Source organism: Topomyia yanbarensis, chromosome 3 (assembly GCF_030247195.1).
Source record: "Topomyia yanbarensis strain Yona2022 chromosome 3, ASM3024719v1, whole genome shotgun sequence".
Classification (NCBI taxonomy): Eukaryota; Metazoa; Arthropoda; class Insecta; order Diptera; family Culicidae; genus Topomyia; species Topomyia yanbarensis.
In genome coordinates, this window is record NC_080672.1 from 44,398,508 (window position 1) to 44,421,661 (window position 23,154).

Consider the following 23,154-nt stretch of genomic DNA (forward strand, 5'->3'; position numbering starts at 1 on the left):
TCCCTGAATCCCTCGCCAGTCCGGCCTCCATAAGAATCGTCTAACATCCATCATCTAGGAATGCAAACGTCTCAACTTGCTTGCCGTTTCTATCAAGCGTCACAGGTAAATAGCGCAAGACACAAAAACTTTCGTGTCGAGTGATTATTCTGTTGGGTGACATTTTGCCCACGAGTTGCGCCACATACATGTGTTCAACCAAGTAGCGTAGCGCCATTCCGAAGGATATTATCAACTGCAGATTCTCCGTTCTCGGTGGTGAAAGGCTGTGGATTAATATATTTCCGGCCAGATTCCGTATGGTTTTCATTACGGCTGGCACTGACTGTGGCATAAGCAAACGGCTCTTCACCAAATCCAATGCGTGACCTGTTAGACAATGCTGAAGTCTTGCCAGGTTCTCCGCATCTATGAACTCACACACCACCGTGATATTGTAGAATGAATTGTAAAACAACGACCAGTCCTGTGGATCCTTGGAGAAGATTGCCAATTCTACCGGCACTAAGCCACGGAACCGCAAAGCCATGCAATATTGGCTGAGATGCATCAAACGTTTCTTGCGGTACCCATCCGCTCGCATTTGCCTTCATCGGATTTCTCCAGGCACTTGCTTGTGGTCCCAGTTGTGGTAAAATGACAAGAACTTGCTGGCCCAACTGGCTTGGGCTTCCGGTCCTGGGGGTATGTGGCAGACTAGTTATTTCTGTGGGTGCAACTAACATTGGTGCTTGGTGGTCCGTGATTTCCGCAGATAAGAGTGAAACGGACATGTGCTGCACGAGCACCATAGCCGGGTTACCTAGTGATGATATGTATGGTCGGGAGGTGTCGTCGTCGAAACTTTCGGTTGCAATTCGGAAGCACCAGCAGATTGCATCTTACCACTTCACTGGGCTGCTTACTGTCGTATTTTTTGGACTCCATTTTGTTTTTTTATTCGCACCGGAAGACCATACGTGTTAACGCTTCAAAGATCGAATACTGAATGCCTGTGCAAACACGCTCGCGATTAGGCAGTCCATGAGACGTTTCTGATCAGCTGATTATTTCTTGTTCACTTATTCTGACGTTACTCCGAGGGGTGCGACGTCCGACAATATCGTTGATTAGATCCAACATCAAACGCATCGGACTAACGAAAGTTGTTTGTCGGACGAGTTTTTCTGTTCGCAGGAGTAGATTTGTTGACAGAACCCACCGCTGAATTGTCAAACAAACGTCTAATGGATTGCCTAATTGCGGCAGCCCAAATGTCGAGGGGAACTCTCTCACTTTCCCTTTACCAGAATTTCTCTCATTCACTCTTCGTTCCTCTCGCAGTCTATACCCAGTACACGAAATGGTGGACAGCCAGGTTAAACTAGATGCTGGTGATCGGTAGACTATGGAAACGTTGTTCTAGGCTATCCGCCATAACTTGCCGTTTACTGGAAAAGTAGTGTGGGTAGATGCAGGCTAACGAAGCTCTCATCTGTTCGTACTTTTCTGTCTCTTTTTTTTTGCTTTTTCCCTTGCTTCCGGTCGTTGTACAAACATCGCATTTTATTTACACTGTTATTTGAATGCATTAAATAGGGTTTTATTAATTTTTTTAAACTTTTTTTCCGATCTAAGGTGTAGGAATCTTTCCGAACAAAACATATATCCTATAATTTCCGGTCGCTGCGCAAGCTTTCTCTTTTATCTACACTTATTTAAATTCAAAATTAAGGGGTTATCTTTGTTTCATTACTGTTTTTGTACTTCGGTGTGGGAAACGTTTAGTATTGAACTTATATCCTACACTTACTACTTAGCTTCTCCACTGTAGAAATTGAACAGATTCACAATAAATCTTTTCTCTTTTGTTCGTATCGCAGGTTCCCGTTGGATTACAATCTCAGTACACACCAAAAAAAATCTGAATTTTATCGTTGACGTAATTGCAAACATGACACAATTCAACAAACCGTAATTTACCAAATGACGGAACATTATCGTGTTCCGTTTAATTTTACATTAAACATATACTTTACATGCGCAATGACATAAAATTACACTTCCTACCATTCAGAATAAACGCTGTATGTGGAGTAAAATTACATGATTTACGAAATTAAACGTCATGTAAAATTAAAATCAAACGTAAAACTAAGTCATTTTTGATGCTCGTATATGTCAGGGTCAGGAGACGTAAATTTACACTATTTTTTCTAGGTGTGTAGGAACAGCTAAAAATATTTAGTACCATCTCCTATTTCCGCGTTCTCGGTAGCGAATCGTTCGTTTGCCTGGTTGTCTTGGCTACGCCTTCTTGGACAAAATCAGTTTAGTGCACGAGTTGTAAACTTAAATTTTGAATTTTGGGAACGCATTTCCCGACATACGTGGAATGTTACGACGAATTTGTCAAATCGAGCATAGAAATTATTTAATATGTTCCTTAAAAAAACCAATGAGGATGTAAAACTTTCTGGTTGATTAGGGAGGGGGGGGGCACGTGCCTCCACCTGGAGTGGCCAGTGAGCGTTTCAGTGTGATACAACTTTGGTCCGGACGAATTTGCTCTGAGTCATCCTACAGCGGGCTCAGCAGCTCCGTATTTGGTATACAGTCCTGCAGAAGCACTGTGCGATCCTTTTTCAAGTGGAGCACTCTCGATCGCGACATCTTACCGTTGAAGAACACAGAGAAAATCATCAAGCGACTCACAAAATGCGCGCATTTTTTTCTTGCTCTCGTCTTCGTTAAGCGCGATTCAGACGATACATCAGCTTCCGTCAACGTCAACGGAACGTCACCGTTCCGTCAGGATAAGTTAAATACTTTTCTCTTGCGTCCGTTCACACATGCCGTACGTCAAAACGTTCCGTGCCGTTGATGTTGTGTGTGAATGCCTCCATTTAACTGCATGTAACTTATCCTGACGGGACGGTGACGTTCCGTTGACGTTGACGGAAGCTGATGTATCGTCTGAATCGTCCTTTATACTGCGCTTCCGTCGACGTTGAGTCGGTGACAGTTCTCAATCGGGGAGCATTCGGAACACACGTCTATGGTTTATTTGTTTGCAGAGCTTTCCAACACCAACTTATATCAACAATGTACAACTGAAGTAGAAACTCTGTCAAAAATTAACCTCTACGCACCAACCCGTCTCCTCCGTCCTCGACATTGCTGCAGACTAAAATGCGCAACACTAATTACGCTGCCTACAGAAATTATCCGACTTCAACAATTATAGCGACATCTTTGACTTCATCATTAGCTCTACACTTTTAGTAACCGTTTGTTGCCAATTTAGGTCATTTCTTTTTAGTTTAGTTCACTAAGATTCAGTGTCAGTTGGACTTCAATTATTTAAATACAAATACAAGAGAATGTCTAAATTTGCACAAATCTTCTGATCAGGCAGGCAATTTGTAGATGCGGAGGAACGGCTCAATTTCTACCTAACTATTTAAAATTTAAATGTATTATAAAGACTATTTTCGGTAATGTTACCATACAAGTGAGAACAACTAATTATTTATCTATTTAAGTATTCAGATTTTTTCACAGATCCTATTTTTTATGAAAATGATACTTTTTATAACATTAGGCAGGCTGATTTTTCTACTAGATCTTCTTCTAGATCTTTGAAACTATAGCAAAAGGCAGACTAGTAATTTTGCTTGTTTACACGTAAAGTGTGCACAAAAAACTACTGATTTCTCTACAAACCATAAACAATAACTTTAGCTCAATTGACTTACAATCTTGCAACACCGTTGGAACTCGAAAAGATTACCGAGATTAAGCAAATGTTATTTTTGAGCACACGAAACTTATAGGTTTTATTTTGAAGTTCATGATTTTTTGGACAATATAAAAGATAAATTTCGATTAATTAATCTACTAAGCTAACCGGAAATTTATCTGCTAAAGAACTGTTCATTAATCGAAAGGAAATCCCTTAGTACTCATAATTGTTATCTTCTAATTTACGTAAATTTTGTTAAACGTAACATTTTTTTTATTTTGATTATAGAGGTTTTAACCTTAAGGTAGTTCGCCTCTTTTCGGGTTAGAGAAATCTCTTTTAGAAAAATCTGTAACCCTATGTGTGGGCTTGGGAATTGAGCCCAGGTGAGCTGCGTACAAGGCAATCGATTTACCAACTATGCTACGCCCGTCCCCCTAATGTAACATTGTTGACACCACAAAAATAACTAGAAACTATAAATATGGGTGAGCTTACTAATTTTAGCATCGCATTTTCTTCCGACAAATCGAACAGAACACATCGCACTTGCTTCTCCTGTGCCGAAGAGACTTTCTTGTGGATTTCTCTGTTTATAAAGTACTGCAATTTATCCGCTTCCTGTGAATCTTTTGCAATTTTTTTGTCAGCGACAGTGTACATGGCCTACTGTCTTGTTCTTTCTGGCAGTTGGATTTGCTATGATGCTTGCAGTTACACTTTCCAAGTCAGTTCAAACATGTTGACACTAATCTGCTCAGTAATCGGTTCATTTTTAGTTAGTTCAAGTTTTCTTTTTACAAACATCATCAAGATTGGAAGAGCTGCATGGCCTATATAGGAAGCTGTAATGCTTTTTGATTACAGGTTTGGTTTACTAAAATTTGGGAAACAATTTCAATTTAAGTTATTCCCTCTCATTTTCTTCCAACTAAAGTTCATCTCTCTCATTTTTTCCAAAACGAACAAAAATAGACTAAGAGACTGCCATATACATGAAATTAAAATTATTGGACTTATAGATTCAACCAGTCACAACATTTTAGTCGCAACTGTGCTTTAATACGGAAAGAATTCCGAAGTTGGTTTTGCTCTTCAGACAAAGCACACATTTGTCATTCGCTTCGCACTGACAGAAGCATAAACCACACTGCGTTCCGTGACCATTGTTTTAGGTTGTTGAAAACAGCAACTGTTAAAAGTGGCAGATAATCATGTTTTTTAAATTTATTTTTAAGACATTTAGAGGGGCGCTGTCGATAAAGAAGACATCCGTGCTTTATCAGGCATCAGACGTGCAGTGGCTATATGAGGTGCGTTTCTTTGTGGTTCTCAGTTTGTTACAAATCATATACGTAAAACTGTTTCAGACAATGTACAATGGCAAGCTCATTCGGAGACCAATATTGTCTCAGAAATTTACCAAATTGAAACAAATCATTACAATTCTGGTTTTGAGTGTACATAATCAAACTAAACCTAAGCTAAATAACATGATTTATCCGTCTAAAAATCAGTTGCGCAATTTTTATTTTGATTTACAAAACCAGGACTTCAAATCTTTGAAACTTCAAAATTGCAATATCTCAATTAACTCAATCGCTCATTTGCAATAAGTCAAAAAACTCAAATAACTCAATAATTTTAGTATGCATTTTCTCAAAAACTTTTCGCTAAATTTGCCGCATTAGCATTCCTTAAGGGGAACGTCTGGTGTAGTAGGCAAAAAAAATCGACATCTTTCTTATCCAATTAATTGTTAGTATTGAACCTCTAGTATAGTCTCCCACAAACTCGGTGGCCATACTGATTTTCTTTTGTTTTAAACAGCCATGCATTGCTCGCGTATATTTTCTGTAACACACACAAATTTCAATCTATTGTCAACAATTGTCGAAAAACTGATAGCGATAAAAATGCAGTGTAAACAACACACTTTAAACTACTTCTACACAACAGAAAATACCCAATGGATTATTTTCTACAGCGTTTTTTTTCGTGATTCAATTTTATGTGGGACACCCTTTAGTAACTGTTCTTGTTACGTTGGAAATGACTAAAACATTAATGATTTTACAAAATATTGAGCAAGTTTAGAAAGTTTAAAGCTGTGTCACAATATATTTAAGGGCTTCCTGTTTCCATTCGAAACCTAGTTCTCGGATTATTCCATTTGTATGGCATACAGAGAATAACATTGCGACATCGAATTAATCTCCCGCAAAAACCAATTATCTTCGCTCCAAAGCTAATACTGTCACCGGACAGGTGCAAAAACATTTGCAACACGATTCGAAATAGTGCAGGCTAGAGAATTAGATCCGAGCCACGGCCACATTAAACCTCCCGAAGCAACCGGCTCGTCCCCGCAAATAGTTGTGGTTATGTTCAAACGAGTGCGAGTGAATCGAACTGACCAAAAATTGAGCAAAATACGTCGCTCAAATGTCCTTTACCATTCGCTTCAATCTTAATCAGCCTGCCTAGAAATGAAATGCTGCCGACTCGGCTGGCATCACAAATCCGCATCCAAATCCAACCAAAGCCACACGATGCGACCGTCGACGGTCGACCAACGCCATCCGACACGAAAATTGGTCACCGTCAAGCAGCAGATAATAAACTTAATGTTCCACGTGCTTGAAATGAAATCATTTAGCATCATGTGATGCCTTTGCGGTGTACCCTGCTTTTTGGCAAAGGTAAACCTGCTTACTAGTGACCAATGGGTCATTTTTCAGTACCGAGTGTCAACGATTTGGTGCCGTACCCTAACAGCCTAAACTTTCAAAGCCAGATTATTGCATTGTGTTGAAACCGACAACGAAACCAAAAGCGAATTTGTTTGTGCTGGTAGATATTCGTTTTCCTGGCGCCAGCTTTCCCTACGCAAAATCCCATCCGAGAACATCCCGGCTCCGGCATAGGCAGCAAACCACAGAAATACACAGCTATCCGTTTGCCATGACCACCACCTTTGCTCATTCAGCAACGGCAACGTTGACCGTCTCCATGGTATTCCGAAGTTTTCACACACTCCGGTGGATGCGGTCAAGTTCAAACTTCGTCCGTATCAGCTCTACCCCGTTACTAACCTTGCCCATATATATTTCTCTATCTCCCGCAGAACAACGTGCTACCGAACGGTGAAGCGAACAAAACCGGAAACGTGTTCGACGTGATGCATGCGACCCGTCACACCAGTGGGCATTATAAATGCACCGCCGATAATCGGGTCGGCCAACCGGACAGCAGGGAAATCGTGGTCAATGTGCTCTGTAAGTAGATTTCCGTTTACCTACCCACGCGTTCGGCCGAAGCCAGGAATTTAGGTACTGTGCATCCGTCAGGATGGAGTTTCCTGGGGTGGAGTAGGGGGTTCAATCATGCGGGTGTGGTTTGCTATCGTGACATCGACAGACGTGGACACAAGTAGCAGGCTTTGGACAGCAGGACTAAGTATGATGTGAAGAATCATGCCAAAATATATTCTTTTGTAGCGAAAATCCATCGCCGTCTTTGATGAATAGTTTGCGTATTTCTTTCATTCGCATAAATTCTAGGACCTCAGCAACTATCAAATCAGTTGATTCGCTAAACAATCTTCCAGTTCTATATGTTATTTTCTTTAAACTTCCTACGTTCTACAAATTTAACTTGGTATACATAAACGTCACACATAGTTATGAAAAATATTCCTCTCACCAAGATCACGCTCCATCTCACAATAACAAAAATCTGTTTTGCAAAAGTTCTACAAAAACTTACATTTACATAGTATAGCAATCTGCAAAAAAATCACCCAAATTCTCCCAAGTTTAACGATGCTCAAGCTCAAGCTGAATCGTGCCCCACTTTCTGCAGTTTTATCATTTTATAAATCAGTCATTTCAGCTGGATTTCTATGCTACAGGAGCTTGCAGCACAAAAAAAACTTATATATCGTCTAGCAGCAATGCAGTCAATGTTTCACTCGTATGTACTATATAGCCACCCGAAAGCTCGTGCTGCCATAAATCCTATTAGTAACCAGGCCGTACGGGGTGTGATGTTGGTACCTCCATTCCGAGCCATAAAATATTCATCTTGTTTCAGGTCGGAATGTAGCCTACCTCCTATGTAGAGCTCTGCTGGCATCGGCTTTTTCCCGACTCTGACGGTGGACTATGTTAATAACCAGGGATAATCTACAATAGGTTTCTGGGGCATTTTTTTCGCAGGACTGCGACTTTTTTGACTATACTGGGAAGTGGAAATCAAACCAAAATAGTTTATATGATACGTTACACATGTTGATTTGAAGATTATCGAATCGTCGTAGTCGGCGTGAGTCGGTGCGTAAAGCAGTACAGAAGACTTCTGAGAACGAGAAAAAAGTAAGAGTGGGGCTAAATTCTTATATCGATTGATCTTAGGAACAGATAGATGAGGGACTTATAGGGGAGATCGCGGCTTGCCATAACATCTCGAACCGGGACGTTGGGTGGTCTACCTCAGGCCCGAAGGGTATTCATTAGCCGAGACCTGGCGGAACTGTACTCGGTGCACGCCCAGACAATGCGCTCGAAATCGTGATAGCCATCGCAACAAGCGCAGATACTTACTATCCACGAGCCCATTACGCCGGAGATGTGCATCCAGCGTGTAATAATATACCATAAGTCGGAACATAACACGAATGAAGTCATGACCCACACCCATCCCCTTGAACCATGGTTTCGTCAATACCTTAGGGTCTATCGAATGTAGCCACATTCCTAGTTCACATTTGCTCCACGAAGTTTACCAAGTTTCGCACCCACCTTAGCTAAGGAGTCCGCCACACCAAGGTAATCTGGAAGGATTTGTCAGATAAAGCACTCAGTAGCTCCCGTATTTCCCCAAAAAAATACGATGAGTGCTTTCCATGTTTCATCGAGCAAATAGCACAAATGAAACTAAGGCTATCCGAAACGATGAAGTAATGGTCTGCGGGTAATGTGTCAAGTACTCCAAGGTAGCTAATTCTGCAGCGTAAACTGAAGCAGGTTCACTGAGTTTGTAACAAGCGACGAACTTTTGATTTGAAATACCGAAGCCAGTGGACCCTTCAAGGTTTGATCGATCAGTATAAAACATGTAAGAACAGTCAACAGTCAACTCGGAATTGATTATAAAAATTGTTTGGAACCACTTGCGGGCGTATGTGGTGCGGCATTCCACAAATTTCGTCTTTCATGGATGTGTCGAAGAAAACAGTAAATTCAGAAGTATTTAAAAAATGGGCACGATTGGGATTCTAAGAAGAAGGATTAATATTCTGCGCCATGTAGTCAAAGTACAAGGGCATGAAACGGGTCTGAGAATTAAGCTCGATAAGCCTTTCGAAATTTTCAATCACCACCGAAGATATCGCATCGAATGAATTCCCAAAACCGATTGTTCAGCGGGAGAACGCCCGACTGGACATAGAGACTCATTGTACGGGTCGACTGCATGTACTCTAAGGCAATACGCAAACAATGATACTGAATTCTTTCGAGGTTGATGAAATATATGTTCGCGGCAGAGCGAAAGCACAAACATCCGTATTCCATTACCGACAGTGGCGTTGTTTGACACTACCACCATGTTCCGGTTAGTGTACGAAGAAAGTTGATCCTTTGTTGGCACATCTGTTTCAGAAACCTAATGTGGAATCCCCAAGTACATTTCGAGTCGAACCAGACCACTAGATATTTTACTGTCAAGACCTGAGCGATAGTTTGACCCATTAATAGAAGCTGTAGTTGTACTGGTTGACGTTTCCTAGAAAAAACAAATAGCTCGGTTTGCTCTGTGGAGAATCCGATATCCAGCTTTATAGCCCAAGCTGACAAATTGTCCAAGATATCCTGTAATGGTCCTTCTAGATCGACAGCTTTGGGTGCTGTAGCAAGACCATGCTGGTGTTGCTTCTCAGAAAGAATGTTGATACAAAACTGAAAAAAACAGCCCCCTTAATATCCAAGAAAACTGATGTCATTTGCTCGTTGTTAGCATAGGTTATCTGAACTTCTGTTGATAGCAACGCAAGACAATCCTTCTTCCCTTTGCTTTTGCAAAATCCAAATTGTGTATCTGACAGTAAGCCATTTGCTTCAACCCAATTGTCGAGGTGGGATAGGATCATTTTCTCGAACAACTTCCGGATACAGGACAGCATTGCGGTCGGTCGATACGAATTGTGGTCGGAGGCTGGCTTTCCTGGTTTTTGGATGGCGATGACCTTCACTTGTCTCCAAACGTGTGGGACAATGTTAGCCTCAAGAAACTTATTGAATAAGTTCAACAAGCGTCTCTTAGCAGATTCTTCAACAAGTTGAATTTGATTCTGTCTGGCCCTGGGACTTTATTGCTACACGACAAGAGAGCGAGTGAAACCTCCACCATCGAAAAAGGTGTTTCGTTCGCGTTATCTTCTGTACCGGGGCGGAATCCGGACAAACCGTCTTGGCAAAATCGAATATCCAACGGTTTGAATATTTCACGATCTCGTTGGTATTATTTCGGTTTCGCAAACGCCAGGCCGTGCCCCAAAGAGTACTCATCGATGCTTCTATCGTTGGTCCGTCAACGAACCGGCGCCAGTAACTATGTTTCTTGGCTTTCATCAAACTCTTCATTCACGTTTCTAATGTCGCGTATTGTCGATAGCTAGCGGGTAACCCGTCGTCCCGAAAGGTCTTCTCCGCGTACACGTCTGATCCCTCTTTGTCCCACCACAAATTAGGAGAACTTTTTTGTATGTTCGCGCTGGGTACTGGCTTAGTCTGAGCTTGATTCGCGCTGTCGAGAATCAAGCCAGCCAAAAAGCTGTACTCTTCCTCCGGAGGAAGTTCTTGAGTAGTTACATTGAAAGTTTTTATTATTTTTATTATAGTTATATTGAAAGTTTTTATTATCCAGTCCACAATGTCCGAGAGTTTGATAATTCCAGGGCCGCAATTATTCTCGAACTGAAACAGAGGAACATTTGGGATTTTTGATGTTCCGGGAAGTGCTGGGAAGTCCTTCTCTGAGTTTAATCCTCCGAGACCAGGAACCACTTGCTTCGGTTTGGTTGCAACACTTCCAATAGATGTCACTTTCGGAGCCCCATCAAGGGATACCTTCTTGCCTTTACAAGGAACTTTAGGAGAGGAAATATTCCTCCTCTTCCTATAGCTTCTAGACACCTTAGTAGATGTACCCTCTTGTGAGTCATCAGCCTCGCCTTCATTAGGAGGCAAGAGAGCATAGCGGTTCGTTGAAGATGGTGGCGTAGCTTTCTTTAACATTTCCGCGAAAGAACGCTCCGCAAGTTTTAGTTTATCCCCGCGTAGTTTGTACGCGGGACATGCCGAGATCTCATGAAGAGTCTCTGCATAGTAAGGACACTTTTCAGCATTCTTACGGCTCAAATCATCCACATGATTCTCATCGCATTTTCCACAGCGGCCCTTATTGTTACAATGGGTGGCTGTTTGACCCAATTGTTTACACTTTTTGCAATTCATGACCCACGGTACAAATAGACGGACATGCAGGCGGACCTTGTGCAAGAGGATGTAGTTTGGTAAAGCTGTACCAGCGAAGGTCACCCGATAAGCGTTTGATTGGGGGTACGTTTTTGAACCATCTCCCGCGCAACTACTCGTTGCTGTTGTGCTACCTTATTACAAGCGCCATTTAGTACATTTCGAGAAAAAAAATCAGCGGTAATGGATTGATTTAAATCGTTCTTACGAAACATTTTTTGCAAAGAATAAGCACTACCTTATGACTCAACTACAATTTGGAAAACTGCCGAAAGGACTAGACACAGCAGGTATTTGAAAAAATTACTTCATAAAATTATTCTCAGCCCGACATATTATATTTGAATTCAAAAGCAAAAAAATATTTACATATTTCTTTAGGTTACGCAAAAATTCTCAATTGACGTAATTGCAAACTTGACACAATTTAACAAACCGTAATTCACGAAATAACGAAACATAACCATGACATAAAATTACACTTACTACCATTCAGAACAAACGCTACATGCGTAGTAAAATTACGTGATTTACGAAATTCAACGTCATGTAAAATTAAAATCAAACGTGAAACTAGACCATTTTTGGTGCTCGTATATGTCAAGGTCAGGAAACGTAAATTTGCACGATTTTTTCTAGGTGTGTAGCAACTATTTCACGTGAATTATATATTATTTTCCTTACTTCATATCTCTGCAGAAAAAAGCCCCACCTTGTCCCACTTTTTTCTTCGTACTTATAAAGTTAAAAGTTTCTACTAGTCACAAACAAAATTTGAGCTGCCACCATCTGCCGCTTCGTGGGTTATTACAAATTTTTGTGGAACAATTTTCTTTTTGATATTTATGATGAAAACATCCTTTAAATGTCATGATTAAATTTATCACTTTTTGAAATATTGTTTTTTCATTTCATTATTGTATATTTTTGAAGATTTAGAAATAAAAAAAGTTCTTTCAGAGATTTTTTCTCAAACAAATGTTTAAATTAATTTTATCGAGTATTTTTTTTAAATTTCATGTAGCGCCAACTACATATAGGGAATAGAGTATAAGTGTATTTGATATATATGCTAAAAATAACACAACAAACAACTTTGCCGAAGAAAGTTTTTTGATAGAACGTCTCTGTCAAAAGTTAGAACTGATCTAGATCAGTTTTTACATATCTAGATCAAAACCAAAGTTGTCAAAATAATGCTCATTTTCATCAAAGATACTTTGTTGAAGATTTGATCCTTCAGAATACATACCAATTACCCAGGGCGCTAGAGGTTTTGATCGTCGAAGGTAGCATTCTGCCCCACTGTGCATCGTGTCACTAACATATTGTGAGAGCATTGCACAGTGGCCAAAATCCAGAATTTTGGATGACAAAAACATTTGTGACTAAACCACTTGTTCTAGAGCTTTCATGTCTTTGGAACAAATAACACGTTGCTACAAAATAAAAATATTTGAATGTACTTTTAAAGTGATAAAGTAAAGGTTGTAGGTCTGGTCAAATACAGCACAAAACCACATTAATATACCCTCAAAATCTTGATTTACATCAAAAAATCGATTTTTCGGGACTAGTGCCGAACTAAACATTCTTTTACGCGGTCATTTTTCAACTGATTTGAAATTTTTACAGTGTTTTGGAAAGAAGAAGAAATGACCTTTCCAACGATATGCTATGTTATGTTCTTTTGTTAAAAGTTTTAGGACGACAATATGAAAATTACCATTATTTTGCTATTTATTCATTAAAAATATGAAAATTGCTCTACATTTTTATTAGAAAGCGTCTTTGTTCTAATAAAAATTTAAGGAGAGCATTTAATTCCGTATCCAACGATCTATTTATGATCAAAATTGGTTAAAAAATGGCAGAGATATAAATTGTTTTCCAAATTAGAAACTTGCTCACATGAACTTTTAAGGGGACGGTCTCATATAAAATTTTCAAAAAAACGATTTTTTTTTGCTCGATTATGTACACATTCAAAAGCATGTGTGTGAACTTTGAACATGAAATTGGATCAAATAACGGAAGATATAATTATAGCATCTTATAGTGCGAGACAATACCTCACTAACCCCTTAAGAGTTAACTAATTTTTATTAAAACAATTAGTTAATTTTTATTAAAACAAAGACGTTTCCTAATAAAAATGAGCAATTTTTATGATTTTAATAAAAAAAATAGGAAAAAAATGATAACTTTCATCTTGTTGTCCCAGAAGGCCAGAACCGCATAGTACTTGTAACAAAAGAACATAACATAGCATACCGTTGGAAAAAATTTCTTCTTCTTTCCAAAACACTCACAAAATTTAAAATCGGTTGAAAAATAATCGCGCAAAAAAAATTTAATGCCGAAAGTTTCGAAAAATCGTTTTTTTGCTATAAATCAAGATTTTGAGGGTACACAACATTTTTCATGCACTATTTTGTGTTGCATTTGATGAGATCTGCAACCTATACTGGGTCTCTTGAAAAGCACAAAATCACTGTAGCACCGTGTAATCTGTGTCAATCGATGCCTTTTTTATTCATTTCGTTTATTTGATAGGTACAAATACGATAGCTTGGCGGTGCCAAATTCTTTAGATATTACATACTGGATATCTTAAAACTGGGAGGTTACAATGTTGAAATATTTTTTTATGAAAGAAGAAAACTTTTAAGCTATCTTAAAACTAGAAATACGATTAGATATACAAAAGAGGGGGCAACAGATTTTTTATGAAAAATTTAAAAACAAGGAATTCAGTTTGATATACAACAGGAGGATTTTTACTAAATATTTTACAGTTATCTTAAAACTAACAATATAGTTTGGTACACAAAAGGGGAAACAAGTTTTTCTGAGAAATTTCCCAGATATCTTAAAACTAGGGATACAATTCTATTTACAAGATGATTTTGATACATCTTTTGAGATGGGTGGCATTAGGGGGGTTTTAATTGTTTGTGTGATCTGAAAATTATCTTCGAAATAAGAAGAGATCGACTAATCGAGTGTTCCGCAAAGTTGTAGTACAACCTTTTTCAAGCAACTTTGCTGAGAACGTTATATTTGTAACTTTAATGGTTTTAATTGTACAGCTATTAGAATGTTTTGTGATAGGGTACCCCTAAAAACTTCTGTTTTTTATTATAACTTTTTGAATAATGATTTTCCTTCAATAACATATTCACAAAACTTTTGGAGGTTATCAAGACGAATATGAATTATGAAAGTAGATTTGAGATAACCCATTTAATTCAATAGTTACGAGCATTATTAATAAAAAACACAACCTTTTCAAATGTTAATGTCTCAAAATGGAGCAAGTGAAATTGATTTCTTCTTTTTGTATTCGAAAAACTACAATTGATAATATATTTTGTGAAACAATTTTAGTGTTCATTTTTGTTTAACTTATTTTATTTTAGTTTGAGTGTTGTGAATATGATGGCTGTTTGTGACATTAAAAGTAAAACAGTCAGTGCAACCTAACAACTATTTTTGAAATAAGATCAGATAGATAAACAAAATCTCAAATAAAGCTGCCTGAGTGTGACGAAGGGCCCTCTGAGTTATCGTTTCCAACGTATTTCATTCCGTCTGAGTCGCAGAACACCTTCCCAGCACCACGCCGTAGTGTGACGAACGGTCATAAAATGGCGGAATTTTTCGTTAAAATAGCAATTTTTGTTTGAGATGAGTGAAAAACCTCTTAATTGAGTTAACCCGAAAACTCAGCGTAGGGGTTAGGTATTTCTTTTACGTGTTTGCAAAGTTTGAAATAAATCGATTAAGATAGTTTTAGATGGTAGTAAACACCACAAATCGTGTGTTTCCAAAGACGTTCTACAAAAAGCTTCGTCACCGAGTCACTTGTCGAAATTTTTGCATGGAAAAAATAAAGAATATTGTTGAAATGATACATTATAATGTACAAAAGTTTTGATCAATTCGTTTCACCCTAATTTCTACAACAAATTCGCAAAAAAACGTGTTTTTACGCTGAAACTCTTAACCCGTCCAAAGGTAGTAAAAATAGTTTCTACTTGATTTTTTTCCACTAAAAAGAAATATAGCATATCACTCGTTTTTAACTTTTACATACAATTTGTCGACTAAGGTCCACAGAAAAATAAAAAAAGATAAAAAATAATCGTGCCTCGAAAAGTTGCGAATCCCGCTTGTATACGACCATTTTGCTCAAAAATGGTCATATTTCGTAAAGTGCAATTGCGGAGCCTCCAGATGATTTTTTTAGAAAATTTATCAATTCAACAAAAGTACTTTAAATACCAAGCGCACATCGATTTTTTTGGGAGAGCCTAATCTGCATCCATTTCTAACAATTCTGGATTTCCTCAAGGCAGCTTCCTTGTTTCTTAATTATTTTTACTGTTTGTGGATGATGTGTCTTTTTTTCTAATGTGCATAGAGAAGCTGTTTTGTGGATGACTTGAAAATATTTCTCGTTATAAGGAAAGAAGCTGATTGCCGTGAACTACAGTATCTCTTTCATACCTTTAACAAGTGGCCGGAAAGAAATGGTCATGAGTGTTGAGAACTGTTTTGTAACTAGCCATCTTGCTTGAACTGAAGCAGGTTCCAAGCGCCGTCAGTTCATACATTTTGACGGCGGCTGGGGTTAGAACCTAACTTCAAGCAAAAATGACATCTGTATACAACTATCTGTCTATAAAAGATGGTTCACCTTCAATGCATCCTGAACATGATTGCCCATACGAGTTTGGTCAAATCATATGGCGTACGGGTACGTAAAATTAATTTTATCTATCTGACCCCACCGGTTTATGAAAAGTGCATTTACATTTTCGGTGGCTGAGCCAAACAAGTCTACATTATTAAATGTACACTATATCACCATCCAAACTCAAAACCCACTATCACAGATATAAAGCAAAAACATCCACTCCAGAAGGCTACAGGAATTTAGATACCCTCAACCACCGCACTGGACTATCGCAGGACCTCTATTAGTTTCACATTCAGCAACATACCAGGCCAGCTTCAGCTGGCCAAATCCTAAAATCCAGGAAACATAATAATGGCTCTAAACGGCTAAATGGCCGTTTCCATAACAGAGAACTCATCGTGGCGTGTTCAGCACGGGCCGTACACACCGAGCCGAGAGAGCGATAAATTTCCCTGCCGAGCACATCAGTTAACTTTTCCTGGCAACTGGCAAACTGCTGAATTATCATAGATACATGGAACGACCACTTTCGTGCATGTCACGAAACCCCTTTTTCTGAGGTGGGGTGGGCAAGATGAAAATACTTCAGTGATAAGATATACGAGAAAGGATGTAGTCACTGTCACTGTTCATTTCGAATGGTCTAGTTTAAATTTAATGCATCCGATGGTTCCCTTCCCCTTCCCCTCTGTCCGATTTCTGTTGAAATCGAATGTCCCAAAAGGTGGTGTACGTTCGACCGACCGGACCGATTCTGACCTCTACTCTCGGTGATTAAATCGTAGTCCGTTCCACAGAATCGGATCCGGTGCCGTAAGGAAAAGTTTGTAAACACCTCCACATCCGAACGCTCCGTCCACTGGGGAAAGAACTGGCCTTGTACAAGATTAACCACAAGCTCACATAAATTGTACCCTGCTCTGACAACGACGTGCTTTCCGAGTATTCCACCCCGTAACTCTCCATCCATCCGGTTTCTTCTGGTTCGGCCATTTTGAAATTGTTAAAAACTAACACTCTCTTTTATTCTTTTCCCCTGTGTGCCCTTTTCACCAACCCAGATCCACCCGAAATCGAAGTGGAACAGCAAATCGTTCACAGTGGTGTTGGACACGAGGCTCAATTAGTGTGTATCGTCCATGCCGAACCGACGCCCAACGTGATCTGGTACAAGGAGACAACCCAGCTGGGCACCACCGAGCAGCATTCGCAGCAGGTAAGTTCTCTATATACTATACGTATGTGGGATGTTCTTCTCAACACACGTCAGGCTTGTAGGCACCACCAGCGATGCAGATCCGGTTCGGTACAGCCGACCGGAAGATACAAATTTGGCACCACTAGTTTCGATTGAATTTCCGCAGAGCTGCAGCGACCTACTTAATTCCCAATAAGTGTTGCTACTGCTTGCTATGGCGCTATAAAAAAGTCATAAAAAAATTTTATTCCTGCATATTACGAGACAGGATTCTGCTTACTTAATTAATACCGGGAACGGTCAAGCTACAATAGTACCAACCTCATTTAGAAGTGGTTTCGGTCATTGGCTTTGTTCTGTAACCTTCAGAAGTCTAAACGCCTGATTGCAACAATGTGTTATCAAACAAAACAGGTAAGCCACAAAACAGTAAAATATGCCACCAGAGGGAAGGTGACTGAAACAAGTTAAACACTTAATAACGGATGCTGGTTCCCGCTGCCATGCCAACGAACGCGCACAACCCATCGCTCATAACTCACCCCATTTAATTATGAGTGCGGCGGAGCTATTCCGAGCGAGAAGAAGCGACCCATTTACTCATTTAAAATGAAAATTATGCCGCTCGTAAAGCAATTAACGGCAACGGCAGCACTAGCAAGCAACAACAAACATAAAGGAAACTTTTTCTGTGAATCACAATTAATTTAGTGGAAGTCAAATAACCTTCTCATCGGCGTGTCGGTTGCCTTGGCGTACGGCGGTTTAAGGCCTCGGGAACATAGCAAGCGGGGAAAGGGCTTTGGATTAATTACTTTTTCATTATCTTCACCGGGATGTTAGATATTGTTCATCTGGGTGAATTCAACTATGATAGTCCTCCGCCGTGCGGTTCACCGAGAGGGAACATGCTACTGCGTTGGTTTGTCAAACGATATTTCTCGATGGAGCACTTTGCAAAACTGTCGGACCAAAATAGGAGAGGCAACCGCAAATGGGATTCCATTCCAAACGTGGTGCTGCTGCTCCCCTCAGGAGTCAAATGTCATCATCATCAGATGCTAAATATTTAGCAGGAATCTACTCCTGGTCGGGACCCCTTCGATTCTCCGGCGTTTCTAGGATTAGAAGCACGGAACGGGTTGGCATGGGAGCCCGGCTACGAATGTGGTTAAAATGCCAGACGTCGTGTGTAGGTATGTGAAAACTGCAAGGCAGTTGAATGTTATAGATTCAAGTGGCATCCTCTTGTATTTTTTTTCCTCTGCTATCGTCCTTATAAGCGTCACGTAACGCTGCTGGTGCACGAGTGTCTCTCCATCTGTCTCAGCACCCTTCAATAAGAATAATTGTGGGGTGCGCTGAAAAAGGGCAACGTTTACTTTTTGCCTTCTTTTTTACGCTATCCGAGATAAACCGAGGTTTAGCGGAATCCTTTGCCAGCGGAGTTGGTAAAGCGAAGCTCCAAACAATTCTACATAATTGCAAAAAGTTTAGAGTGTAAATATAAAGAGACCGTGACGTTGACATTCACTTTCGTTCTGCTCGGATCATTTTAATTGGGCTCCCTTTTACAATTTAACTTTCCTTAAATAGAAAAGAAGTAATCTCCATATAAAATGAATATAATCTTTGTAATTGAACAGTACTACAATGATACTTTTCCATAAATACACTCTATTCACTCATTGAATCGAATTGTAACCATCTCTATCAATTTATAACCATATTTGCAACAAAATCATTAGTCATAATTCTTCCGATGTCTCCGTTATTGCTTCCATTCCTGCTCTTTCCGGTTATATTCCTCGTTCCCGGTACTCCAACTCTGGGTGGTGCATGCATAAATAGTCCGCGCACAATCAACATAATGGAAATATCAGTTTTCACTTGGTTGGAATATTGAATCCCCCATGTTAAGAGTGAGGTTGGCATCCTCCTGGACTAAATCCCGTCCCGATCCGGGGACTCTGCCCCGCCGCTCCACCCACTGACACCGTCCGGCATTATACGACGAGCAGGAGGAAAAACAATGTTGCTGTCATAACTCGCTTCTAGCTGTGGGTGCATCATAAAGCCGTTAGCTGTGAGGCAGTTGTTGGGATGAGAGTTTCCCGCCTGCTACTTGAGAGGATGGTTTTTCTCGACGCTTTCTGAATGAGTGGCTTGAGTGTGGCCTGTAGGAGTGTGTGAGGTCATATTGTTGGACTAGTATGTTTATTTCACAGCTAGTTTTTAGCTCACTGGTCTCATAAGACAGCCATCGTATGTTCGAGTCGCGACTAGACATTGCCCGTAAGGTTTTGTACGCTAGAGCGGGAGGGGAGTTTGTTTCTTTGTTTTAGTTGCAAAAAGTATTTCTATGTGTTGGAGGACAGGCAATTTACACACTCAGAATCAGAACATTACAGTGTAATTAAGTCATGGATTGCGTTTAGATTTCGTCTCATTAGGGGCAACATTATGCAACCAAGTCAAACAACTTTTTCATGCAAGCTTGTATACAAAAAACGTTTCGTTTTGAGATAAATTCATACATAAAACACAACTTGTGTTCGTGAAGAAAGCCGCTGGTCCCGAGTGAAGTAGCGGAAACATAAAAATTCTTAAATTTGGGATGAGCGTGAAGAGCACAATATCTGGGTGCGCGATGTTTGGCATAAACACGTTAGGCATAAGTACTTTGGGTGTTACGCATACTGGACGTTAGGCATACTGGACGTTAGGCATACCGGACGTTAGGCATACTGGACGTTAGGCATACTGGACGTTAGGCATACTGGACGTTAGGCATTCTGGACGTTAGGCATTCTGGACGTTAGGCATACTGGACATTAGGCATAATGGACGTTAGGCATACTGGACGTTAAGCATAATGGACGTTAGGCATAATGGACAATAAGTATAATGGACGTTAGGCATAATGGACGTTCGGCATACTGGACGTTAGGCGTACTGGACATTAGGCATACTGGACGTTAAGCATACTCGACGTTAGGCATACTGGACGTTAGGCATAATGGACGTTAGGCATAATGGACGTTAGGTATACTGGACATTGGGCATACTGGACGTTAGGCATATTGAACGTTAGGCATACTGGACGTTAGGCATACCGGACGTTAGGCATACTGGACGTTGAGCATTCTGGACGTTAGGCATACTGGACGTTAGGCATACTGGACGTTAGGCATAATGGACGTTAGGCATACTGGACGATAGACATACTGGACGTTGGGCATGCTCGACGTTAGGTATACTGGACGTTAGGCATAATGGACGTTAGGCATACTGGACGTTAGGCATACTGGACGTTAGGCATACTGGAGGTTAGGCATAATGGACATTAGTGTTGAGTCTATTTTAGTCATGTGCAATTTATGGTTAACGCAAACATGCCAAGCAATTAGATCCAAAAAAATAAGTAGAACAGTTTTCGAGTTACAGAAAAAAATTAATGGACATTTAAAATAAAAAGTACGTTTAGTAAAATCCAAATATCTTCGGTTGTAGTGCATCGATAAAATGTATTATTATGTTAAATTAAAAATTAATGAATGTACTTTCTGTCGTCTGAACAATTCGTTTTAGTGTGACAAATGGTCTGGACGTTATTTACGAGTTTGTTGAACTTTCCCTTAATTTTTACTCATTTTCTAAAGTAAATTGAGCGTCGGGTCAAAATTTTGGGCAAGATGGAGTAATTTCAAAAATTATATTTTAGATGAACTTAAAGCCTGCTAATAATCAACGAAATTAAGCAGTTATTAGTTTAAATCTGATGAAAATCGTGGAAGTTATTCATTTTTGAGTTTCTCTGAGTCACCTTATTGAACCGTCTCGATCCCATTTTTTTCTAGGGCTTGTTTCATAATATATGAAGGATTTTCTGGTAGGACTGTTAAACAAATAAGATTATGATTTTTCGAGAATTTTATCTAGGGTGATTTTCGACCTGATTTTCTAAATTATTCAAGACTTCTGATAATAATAAGTTCATGCTCAGTGAAGTTATAAGTCAATGATGATTGGTATGCTATACTGCGTGTAATATTTAAACGTGTCATAGAGAAAATAACACTTATAATACAAAATTTGTGAAAACTAAACGCTCACATGTCATAAAGTTCGTATTTAGAAACGCTAGCTGCTCTACTGTGTTTTGTACAATGTTAATACAAACAATACGAATCCGTGGATATATGATGATGCTACATACCACTACATACGTCAAGTATTTTAAAATAATAATTTGTAAAACTAATAATTTGTTTTCCTTCCTACACACAAAAAAATAATGAAATTTAAACGACATGTAAATCAATACGAATGTAAACATACAAAGCTTGAATCAAAAAGTTGATTGAAAATTACTCAGTTCATTCAATTGGAGCATCAAAAAGCATAGGGAGAAGTTGACCAATTCGGACCCCAGCTATTTCTCAGCTATGGTTATATTATGAAAAGCGTGTATGAAGACTTTTTTTCAATAGGTCCAATCTGCAAAAGAGAGCCTCTCTTTGTTTACTTTCTTTTCCGCGAATTACTCCGTCACCTTTCTGATTTCCCTTCAACTCTATGCATAATAAGCTAGTAAAAACCTTGGTCTTTCGAAACATACTGATAAATGTTTAAAAAGTTTTATGGTTTCGCAGTAATAAGCGAAAGAGAAAGCGAAAAAGAGGGCTCTCATTTGCCGATTGGACCTAATGAAAAAAAGTCTTCATATATCATTTTCATGGCTGTCATGTAGCTCTCTTCTATCTCACAAAATTTTGCGGTTCTTACTTTTCGTGTGCGTGCGCTAGGGGCAAATGTTGTTTCGGAGCACTTTTTTTGAAAAATGTGGAAGTCGGAAATCAAGGTTTTTGTTGGCAAAAACAATCAACTAAATCAAGTGCATTATCGTGATTTTGGATCTGCCGGATAATATCTTTTATTTAATATCTTGTTTTGGGCGAGACTTTCAACTGTGTTCGTTTAATCAGTGTGTGAATAGTAGAATAGGGGTTGGTCCAATTCGGACCTTTTGTCGTATATACGATCTGATACGCAATCGCTAAAAACCGTTTCAGAGGAAAGTGTTCGCAGTCGGTCGAGCTTTCAGGAAAACATAAGTTTTCGCAAATCGGTTGATGTATTTTGACGTTATAACTCATAACCTATTTTTAGGTTATTTGAGCCAGCTCTTACTTTTGATTGTATATTTACTACAAACTTTTATGTATCAAAGAGAACTTTTGACTTCACAATTCGAAATTTAGTAAAAATTTAGCTTAGGTTAAAATAGGATAAGAAATGGGTGGTCTGAATTGGAACAGAGTTGGGGTAATTCGGACCTTTTATGTATTTTTGCGCAGAACCATTTATACATAATACGGTAAAAGATCGGAAAAAGTCGCCTTAAAAAAAATGTGCGCAATTAATCAGGCTTTCAGGAAAAAAATATTTATTTGTGAATCGGTTGACACGTTCCAGTACTATAGCTCATTAACCCTTACTAGGTCCAAATTGGCCCAGTTCCCCCTACGATTTTACACTTTCATTCGTGTAATATTTATAAAAAAAAATTACATGTTATATTTATTTTACGGCAATATTGGATTAAAAATACATTAAAGTACATTGATTTCCCGTTTAATGAAATTGTGATTTTCAATTCAATGTCGGTTTTGATCCGAATTCACTGTTTGTAAGCTAGTTTTACTTATTTTGAAACGCATGATCCAGAATTAGTTTTACGTCTCTGTCTCAACCGTGTATAACTACCAATCAAAATCAACAGCAACCTCTGCCACAAGAAAGATATTGTTATCGCGTAACTATAAACATGAATTTCTGGTGAAGTCATTTTCAGTGTTACCAATAACAAAAAAAAAATAAATTGATTGAAATAAGTGCTTCTTCTATTAAAAACTTTAGAACAAATATTCGTCAAGTCATTGTTAGTACAACTCGGAATATTCTCTTACCTTTAATCATATTTCCT

At 39.1% G+C, this 23,154-nt stretch overlaps 1 protein-coding gene across 1 annotated transcript in view; it reads left to right on the forward strand.

The window, feature by feature from the left end:
• The window catches only part of LOC131692337 (protein amalgam-like), a 402,252-nt gene that overhangs the window by 364,236 nt on the left and 14,862 nt on the right, over nucleotides 1-23,154 (forward strand). The window contains exons 4-5 of the mRNA XM_058979317.1: nucleotides 6,852-7,002; nucleotides 17,029-17,183. Coding sequence (XP_058835300.1) covers nucleotides 6,852-7,002; nucleotides 17,029-17,183 — 306 coding nt within the window. The remainder of the gene's footprint in view (nucleotides 1-6,851; nucleotides 7,003-17,028; nucleotides 17,184-23,154) is intronic.